This window comes from Crocuta crocuta, unplaced genomic scaffold (genome assembly GCF_008692635.1).
Source record: "Crocuta crocuta isolate KB4526 unplaced genomic scaffold, BGI_CrCroc_1.0 scaffold50, whole genome shotgun sequence".
In the NCBI taxonomy this organism is placed as follows: domain Eukaryota; kingdom Metazoa; phylum Chordata; class Mammalia; order Carnivora; family Hyaenidae; genus Crocuta; species Crocuta crocuta.
Window position 1 is genome coordinate 7,316,884 of NW_027527428.1, and position 8,622 is coordinate 7,325,505.

The following is an 8,622-nucleotide window of genomic DNA, read 5'->3' on the forward strand; positions in this document are numbered from 1 at the left end:
GGGGAGCCCGGAGCCGGCCGCCGAGCGACCTGGGCCCCCGGGGTGTGGGTGGGCGCGCCCGCGCTGTGGGGACCGGGCAGTCCGGGGCGCTGGGCGCGGGCTCCGACCCGAGTAGGTGAGGGTCCGCGGGGGAGACCAGGCCCGCGCCCGCGGAGACTGCGCTCGGGGCCCTGCTCCTGGGCCGGGGAAACGATCGGCTCCTGGAGCCACAAGCATCTGACTGAGCGGGCCACAAGTCCTGAGTCACGGAGACGGGTGACCTGGTCACAGAGACCCGCTCCCCCCAAAATCCTAGGTCGCATGGGGTTTGAGGGTGCCCATTGGGCTCCAAAGGGTTTCCACCAGTAGTGTCATCCCTAGGACCTGCCACGCTCTTGTGAGCGCTGCTTCCTTGGGGAACCAGGCCAGCCCTGTCTGTCCCCACGGGGCTCCCGGAAGGCCGCGGTGGCTTAGGAAGGCGGGTTTTCTGTTTGCCGGAGGTGGAGCTGATCCTTTCGGAGCCTCCCGGAGGTCACAAGTTGTAGCAAGGAGAGTGACTGTTTACGGACGTGACCTCTTCTGCCCCCAATGAAACTGCACGGGCTCCGTTTGGGGTCGGGGCTCCCGGTGCCCCAGCGGTCAGTCTGAGCCCGTCCTGCCTTCCCCTTGAATGTGGTTTTGGAGAAGACCTCGGACGAGGTACCTTCCTTGTTCTGAGAACACACAGGCTGAGAGGCGGCTCAGCCCTCCAGAGACCCATCCCCAGGTTACTACCAGACCGGTACTACGAGTGGGTGCGCCTCGTCAGATCACCTGAGTGTCCCGGGAGCAGAGCCGGTGCATCTGCCTGAGGCAGCTGTGGTGTGGAGAGGGTGTAGGTGTTAGTCAGGGAGGAGTTCTTGGGGGTCAGTCTTCTGTCTTCATCCCACAAAGCACTTGCACCTTCCCTAGCCTCACCCCTGCTGGCGTCGCATCAACCAGACTAAACCTGGGGAGAACCGGGGACTCTGTGGGATGAGGTGGCCGAGTGTAGTTTTGAACCCTGCCTGGCTCTGCCCCCGCGAGCCGGGCGACCTCCCTTCCCGGCTTCGTTGTTTTGTCAGTTAGGGGGATGGAAACAGGACCTCGCTGGTGAGGCCGTGTCAGAACTCGGCATTCACGTAAACCGTTTGGAACAGCGCTTGGCCCACAAGTGCGTAACGGGTGCTCTGTATCGTCATTTTTTAAGCGGTCTGCCCTTTTCTGAGAAGGACAGCCGTCTCGTGATCATCAGGTGGCAAGAAGATTTCCACGTGGTTTTCCACTCGGTGCAAACGTCTGAAATGGGAAGGAGACCGTCTCCCCTCCCTGTTGCGGATCTCTGGGGCCACCTAGGGAATCAGACGAAGGCCGAGCCCCAGTAATGATGCATTTTTGCTTTAGACAAAGCGACCAGCCAGCTCCTGCTGGAGACCGACTGGGAGTCCATCCTCCAGATCTGTGACCTCATCCGTCAGGGGGACACACAGTAAGTGAGGCGGGCGGCCCCACGGCGCTCTCCGGGTTGCTTGGCGCCCTCTGATGCGCCCGAATCCGGCACCGCCTGCCCTCCTGGCAGCAGGTCCTGAGGGGGAGAACGGAACGGTCTCCACACAGGGGGTTTTGGGATCTGGGGACGGCAGAAGGGTTTCCTCTGTACAGTCTGGCGGTGCGTGACTCTTAGTGTTTGCTTGGGGGTTTTGAGGACCAGAGGGTGGGTGGGCTTTCCTCGATGGTAGCTTCTGAGATTGTTGGTTCTTTCTTCTCTTTCTTTTACTGGTGTTCTTTTCTTTCAGAGCTAAATATGCTGTGAGTTCTATCAAGAAGAAAGTCAACGACAAGAATCCCCACGTGGCCTTGTATGCGCTGGAGGTAACCAGTCTCCTGCACTCGGGCCACCTCAGGGGTCTGCACCCCTGGTGTCTGTCGGGAAGGCAGAGGCGAGTTGAGCCCGGGGCCTTGCCCACCTGCCTGGGGAATGAGGGCAGGTATGAGCAGCCTGATGGAGGGCAGCGCCTCAGCCACGCCGCCCGCAGCTGGCCCGCCTAGGGCCCTGAGCTTGACCCTAGTCTCTGTCCCTGGGTAAGAACTGCAGTCCGAAGGGGAGCGTGCTAGCACGGCTTGCTGCCGGACCCAGAGCTGCCATGTGGACCCTTCGACGGGCTGGGTGCCCGAGGGGCCTGTCTTCTCATGGGCAGGTGGGTGTGTCTGAGAGGGGCATCCCCACCCTGACCAGGGGCTCGGCCCGTCCCTTCCTCGGGTCCCGCAGGTCATGGAGTCTGTGGTGAAGAACTGCGGCCAGACGGTCCACGACGAGGTGGCCAACAAGCAGACCATGGAGGAGCTGAAGGAGCTGTTGAAGGTGAGCACGTGCGAGGGGCAGGGAGGTCTCGAGTGCCGAGCACACAGCGGCCCCGAGGGTGGGCTTTTCTGGGTGTTTGCTGGCACCTGGGGCAGGAGCCAGGCAGAGCAGAGGACAGGAAGGGGAGCACCTCGAGGATCCCACCTTGGTGAGGTCGGGGCTTCACCGGAAGGGAGCCGGTCTGCCGCGTCTGGGGACACAGGAGACTGCCCTTCCTGGGGAAAGGCTTCCCAGGGGCAGGGCTCTGGGCTTCACTGGGTGGTGGGGAGCTGTGTGTGCGTGAGTGGCTACAGACAGGGTGTCCGGGTAGAGGGCTGGGGGGAGCCCCAGAGGGTGGCCGGGGGTGTCGGACGTGCAGAGCCAGGATTCTGAGCAGGGAGGCACGTGACGTGTTCGTGGAGGGAGAGCTGGGGGAGACAGCACAGCAGGGACACCTTCGGGAGTGGGTCTCACGCTCTGTTCATAGAGGAGGGACCGTCCTCCGGGGCCGCCACCCAGCTGCAGGGATTGTGACGTGGGTGGTGACAGCAGGAGGCTGGGTGATGCACGGTGGGCGGTGCAGCCATTCTTTGAGGTGAAAGGGTGTCCCACAGGGGTGAGGCCATGGGGGCAGCCAAGGAGCCCAGCCCCAACACCGCTTCTGTCACCACGGGTGGGGGAGGCCACAGCTTCCCGGCCTGCGTGGGCACCTGGACCTGGGCCTGAGATGGGCCCTGATGGTGACCCAGGCGGTCCTTAGCGTGGCCTGGCTAAACGGTCAGGACGGCTGGCCCTGCTCCCCTGGCCCTGGCACGGCCGCATCCGTGTGTGCCACACGTGGCCTGAGCCTGTTAGCCCCGCTTTGCAGAGGGAGGGAAACCGTGGGAAAGAGGGGTCCGCTCACTGGACACAGATCACGGGGGAGAACCGAGGCCTCGTGTGTGTCTAGCTGGCATCTCCAGGAAGCAGCTTGCTCGCCCCGCTGTCTTCCTGAGCGTCTCTGAGAGCTCTGGAAACGTGACTGGCCGAGCTCAAACCTGGCGGAAATGGTGGCTCTGCACGTGGGGAGGGTCCTGGAGCCGCTGTCCCCCACCCACACAGGCCAGTTCTGACCAGGGGAGAGGCGGCTGGCCGAGTGTCCACCCCCTGGGCACAGGCCTGCCGGGCTCTGCCTGTTATGTCAGGGCCTGGTGATCACCGCAGCCACAGTGGGTTACAGACTGAGGGGCCTGTGGGCTTGGTCAGGGTGCCACGGGGCAGGGCAGGAGGAAGCGGGTTAGGGTTAGGGCTAGGGTAGCGAGTGGGTCTGGGGAGCTGGGCTTCAGGGAGGCCCCAGCTTTTCCCAGGGAGCTGAAGACAAGCAGGGGCCTGAGTGGGTACACGGCTGTGCTGGGCTCATCCTCGGGGCCGGGGCTTTGCAGAGGAGCGTTGGGCCTGGGGAGTGGGTCCGTGCGTGGTCCCCGTGCCCCCCCAGGGGGCCTCCCCACACGCCCCTGCAGGCCCCAGCTCAGAGTGGCGCTGTGCCCCCCACCGCCCTCCTGCCGGCCCTGTTGCCCTGCCGCTTCCTCCCGTGACGCCCTCTCTGGTGTTCTCGTCTCTCACGGCCCTCGTCGTTCTCTTGCCTCCTTTCTCTGCAGAGGCAGGTGGAAGTAAACGTCCGAAACAAGATTCTGTATCTGATCCAGGCCTGGGCGCACGCCTTCCGGAATGAGCCCAAGTACAAGGTGGTCCAGGACACGTACCAGATCATGAAGGTGGAAGGTGAGCTGGGCGGGGTCTGTTGGGTCCCAGGCTTGGGGCGCAGCCTCTGGGAGCCGAGGGGCCGCTCCGCACCAGGCCGCCCCAAGGAAGACTGTGTGCACCGCGGGCAGGGCAGGGGGCGGCACCGTGCTGCGTGACCGGTGGTGGGAGCATGTGGTAGTGTCCCCGTGGGGCAGCCTGGCACCCCCGCCTTTCTGGACCTCGTGCCCAGTCAGGGCAGGACCGGGGCGACAGGGCAGATGACACACAAGTGAAGAGTCAGCAGAGGAGGCGACTCCCGAGCGCCAGGTCCCAGGGAGGAGGTAAAGGTGGGAGGCCTGCCTCTTAGGGGCTGGCTGAGCACGAGGGCCGGAGGGGCCTGGGGAGCAGGCGGCTCGCACCCCGGCCCTGAACACGAGAGCAGGGAGTGCGAGGGCTCGGTTCCGGGGCCCCGGGGCCACAGCGGCCCGGTGAGAGCTCAGGCGGAGCGGGGGCCCCCGGGGCACAGCGGGAGGTCCCAGGACGGCTTTAAGCTGGGCCGTGACCGCTGCGGCTCCTCCCAGCTGCCGCGGTGGCCGTGCCGGGCCGGTGGGGTCTGGTAAGGAGGGCAGCAGATTCAGGCCGTGTCGGAGGGCTTGCTGGCGCTCACACCAGGCAGTGACTGAGGCTGGGCCACCGTGGCCGGGCGGGGGCGCCCCCCACCCGTGCAGGGTTCTCCAACCCTGAAAATGAGGCCTGGGGCAGGGGCTGCGTCTGGTGGCTACGGGTCGGTAGGACCCTGTGGAGAACGTGTGACGAGGGTCTTGTCCATGTCGGTGAATTGGCCTCAGGCCCTTAGTCACTGGACCTTGGACCCGGGATGGCAGGTATGTGCTCGTGTCCGCTTTCCTGAGGACAGCGTCCGAAGCTCGAATTCCCGAGGGATCCGCGTCTCAGCACGCTTGGGCGTGGGTTTAAGAGTCCTGAGAGGTGCAGCTGGCTGGAGCGTGGGGCCGGGAGCCGGACGGGAGGCCCAGGGAGGATCTGAGGCCTCGGTGCGGTGGGGGTGAGGCCAGGCTCCATGCCACAGCCCCCGAACAGAGCGGCCTGGGGGGAGCCACCCTGCGTTCCGGGCAGGCCCCCTGGTGCGCCCAGGCGCCCTTGCCTGGTGGCGGGTCGCTGTGCTCCACACCCAGGGGCTCTGCGCCTCCTTCTGTAGGTCTGTTTGGGGGGCCGGATGCCAAGAGTTAGAACATGGCTCCTAGAGGTCTTGGGGCAGGTGAGGCGGTCAGGGCCTTGCCTGCCGGGGTGGCACCGGTGGTGACCACAGCCTCTTTTCGCCAGGACACGTCTTCCCAGAGTTTAAGGAGAGCGATGCCATGTTTGCTGCAGAGAGAGTGAGTTCACTGCGTGCGGGGAGGGGGCGGTCTGGGAGTCCGGCTGCTTTGAGGAAGCTGGAGGGGAACCCTGGGGGTCCCAGCTTGTTGGGAACGTTGGTGGGGAGCTGCCGTCTCCAAAACGACGTGTCGAGTAGAACGTGCAGCTGTGTCTCGTCAGGCTGAGACTGGAAGGTTCGAGGTGCCCGTGACTGTGGCTGACGGGCTCACATGGCTCAGACCCGCGGTTATGCTTCTGCAAGCGGCAGGAGACCTCGCTGTCACGCCCTTAGAAAGAAGCAGGCGTTTGGAGTGGGCTCTTTCCTCACGTCTGCGGACCCGGCCCCCACCCCTGCTCTCTCTGGGGTCTTCCCCCATTTGTGGGAAGTGGGGATCTCAGCAGAGAAGGCGGGGGCCGTGTGATCCTGACTCTGCCTATCCCCCAGGCTCCCGACTGGGTGGATGCCGAGGAGTGCCACCGCTGCAGGGTGCAGTTCGGGGTGGTGACCCGCAAGGTGAGTGTGCCTGCCGCAGGGCAGCCCCCAGACCACCTGCTGTCTCCCTGAGGCCACTGCACCCACTCGAGGCCCTTTCCCTCTTGGCTGTGACCTTGTGTGGGAAGCAAGTCCAGCCCCCAGCCGTGTGGTCATCCTGGTCACTGAGGGGTCCCGAGTCTGATGGCCTGTGGTGTCGGACGGGGCTTGGGCGGGGCTGCGTCCCCCGGAGGACAAGAACGCTTGGGGCTTCGGGAGGCTCGGGTCCGTGTTCCCCGGGCCTACGGCCCCCTGAGCTGCTCCTTGCAGCCGACAACCCGTGCGCACCAGCCCCCCGCTGCCGCCGCCTCCTGTTGCAGTGCAGGCCACGGTGGTGCGGGCTGGCGCCTGGGGTCTGAGCTCACGCCCTGGACCTGCCGTCCCTACCACGCCACCAACTCCTCCCTGAGCACAACTCAGGCGTGTTTGGTTTTTTTTTTTTAATTTGGCTTCTTTTCCCTCAATGGTGGCTCCAATTAAGAGCCTGGAAGTGTGCTTTTTCCCGAGGGTCTTCGTGGCCACTCGGGCCTGCCTTCTGCCCGCTCTTGGCCCAGCCCGCCCTGGGGGGCTCAGCCCGGAGCATGCAGCAGCAGGCAGAGGTGGTCAGGGTGGGCGCGAGGGGCCAGCAGCCGGGCACCAGGCCGCGCCCTGACCCGCTCCGTGTCACAGCACCACTGCCGAGCATGTGGCCAGATCTTCTGCGGCAAGTGCTCCTCCAAGTCCTCCACCATCCCCAAGTTTGGCATCGAGAAGGAGGTGCGTGTGTGCGAGCCCTGCTACGAGCAGCTGAACAAGTGAGTCCCAGCCGGCTGCCCCGGGGGCCCAGTGGGCTCCGGAGTGCCAGGCAAGTGTCCTGGCCGCCCCGGAGCAGGGCTGGCTCGTACCCGCCCTCTCAGACCTGCCAACCGGTTGCTGGGGTCTGTTTGCTTCTTACCTTTTTAGTTCGGAAATAAAATTTGGGGACGAGACACGGGAGCAGTGAGCAGCCACCGCACGCGCGGTCTCTTCCCGGGTCCCTCGGTGTTGACGCTGCCACGCTGGTGTAATTGTGCAGTCCCCTGTCCCCGTCCGCCTGCGTGTTTGTAGTCATGTTTACACACATCGTGTTCATCCTGAAGCTCTGAGAGCGAGCTGCGGGTAGCCCCCCCCGTACCTGGCCCGTGTGTTTCCCTAGAAGCGTGTGCTCTCCTGGGAGCACAGCACAGTTGTCAGACCGGGGTACACGACATCAGCTACACACCTACTGCGCGCCCCCATTCACATCCGGGCCCCCCGCACACGGCAGGTGGCCGTCCCACCTCCTCAGCTCCCGTAACCTCTGTCCTGCCACGTGCGTTTCCGAAGGGCCTGAACTGCTGTGGTGCATCCCTTGGTTTGGGTCGAAGGCCTCCTGGTTACAGTCGGGTTCCCTGTTCCCCGTGCCACCGCAGGGGTGAGGCGGCGTCCCTCTCCATTGCGGCCCATCTGGAGACCTGTGCTGTCCATCTCCCGGCGTCCATGATGGGGTGTACAGACCGCTCCCCTGGAAACTTCCATTCCCTTGTCTGAACCTCATTTTCAGGAGGGGGGTTAGGGCTTAGGCCGGTGACTTGCCCGGGGTCCCGCATGCCCAAGGCGACAGCTGGTTTGAGGGACCAGCTTTTCTCCAGAGCGTGGCCTGTGGCACTCCTTGTCGTCATTCTGTGGGGATGCAGGGGCTGGGGTAAGGTCCCCGGCCACCCAGCCTCCTCTCGCCTCCAGGAAAGCAGAAGGAAAGGCGTCGTCCACAGCCGAGCTGCCCCCAGAGTACCTGACCAGTCCCCTGGCCCAGCAGTCACAGGTACTCCCGGCCCTGGGCCCCCGCTCAGCAGCCTGTCTGCCCCCAGCTGCCCCCCCAGAGTGCCTGACCAGCCCCCTGGCCCAGCAGTCACAGGTACTCCCGGCCCTGGGTCCCCGCTCAGCAGCCTGTCTGCCCCCAGCTGCCCCCCAAGCGGGATGAGACCGCCCTGCAGGAGGAGGAGGAGCTGCAGCTGGCCCTGGCCCTCTCCCAGTCGGAGGCCGAGGAGAAGGAGAGGATGGTGAGCCCGGGGGGAGGCTCCCCTAGTCTGGGGGTGCCAGGGGAGAATGCCCCTAGACATTTGGGGAGGGCCGAGGAGCGTGGGGGCTTAGTCCGCCCGCGCCCCGACACTTCCCTGCTCTCCGGCAGAGACAGAAGTCTGCCTACGCCGCTGCCACGTATCCCAAAGCAGAGCCTGCGCCCGTGGCCTCGTCAGCGCCCCCTGCCAGCAGCCTGTACTCCTCGCCAGTGGTGAGCCCGTCCCAGGCTGGGCCACGCTTCTGTGCGAGGGGCTGGGAGGGCTGCCCCAGAAAGGATGGCGCCTGACGGGGTGGGTGAAGGTCGAGGTCCGAGCTGGCCCGCCCTGGCCTTCCAGCTCCTGGCCCGGGGTCCCCTGTAAGGGGAGAGGACATGGGAAGGCCAGAGGCCCGCCCCCCGCCCCTCCCCTGCCCTAAGCAAGAGGAGATGGATGAACCCTGGGGCCAAAGGTAGTCTGCCTCTTTGTGACTCCAGCTCCCTCTGCAAATAGAGGGTGGGTGGCAGGTGGGCCAGAAGATGTAGGTCATCGTGAGCTGGTGGGGCTGCACGCGCAGGGGACCAGCTGGCCGAGGGCCTAAGGAC

The 8,622-nt window shown here is 65.3% G+C and overlaps 1 protein-coding gene across 1 annotated transcript in view; it reads left to right on the top strand.

Moving 5' to 3' along the window:
• Positions 1 to 8,622, top strand: part of HGS (hepatocyte growth factor-regulated tyrosine kinase substrate) — a 14,592-nt gene that overhangs the window by 952 nt on the left and 5,018 nt on the right. Inside the window, exons 3-13 of the mRNA XM_077756479.1 lie at positions 540 to 678; positions 1,402 to 1,486; positions 1,794 to 1,869; positions 2,267 to 2,359; positions 3,976 to 4,099; positions 5,402 to 5,454; positions 5,880 to 5,948; positions 6,636 to 6,760; positions 7,707 to 7,785; positions 7,925 to 8,023; positions 8,152 to 8,253. Coding sequence (XP_077612605.1) covers positions 540 to 678; positions 1,402 to 1,486; positions 1,794 to 1,869; positions 2,267 to 2,359; positions 3,976 to 4,099; positions 5,402 to 5,454; positions 5,880 to 5,948; positions 6,636 to 6,760; positions 7,707 to 7,785; positions 7,925 to 8,023; positions 8,152 to 8,253 — 1,044 coding nt within the window. The remainder of the gene's footprint in view (positions 1 to 539; positions 679 to 1,401; positions 1,487 to 1,793; positions 1,870 to 2,266; positions 2,360 to 3,975; positions 4,100 to 5,401; positions 5,455 to 5,879; positions 5,949 to 6,635; positions 6,761 to 7,706; positions 7,786 to 7,924; positions 8,024 to 8,151; positions 8,254 to 8,622) is intronic.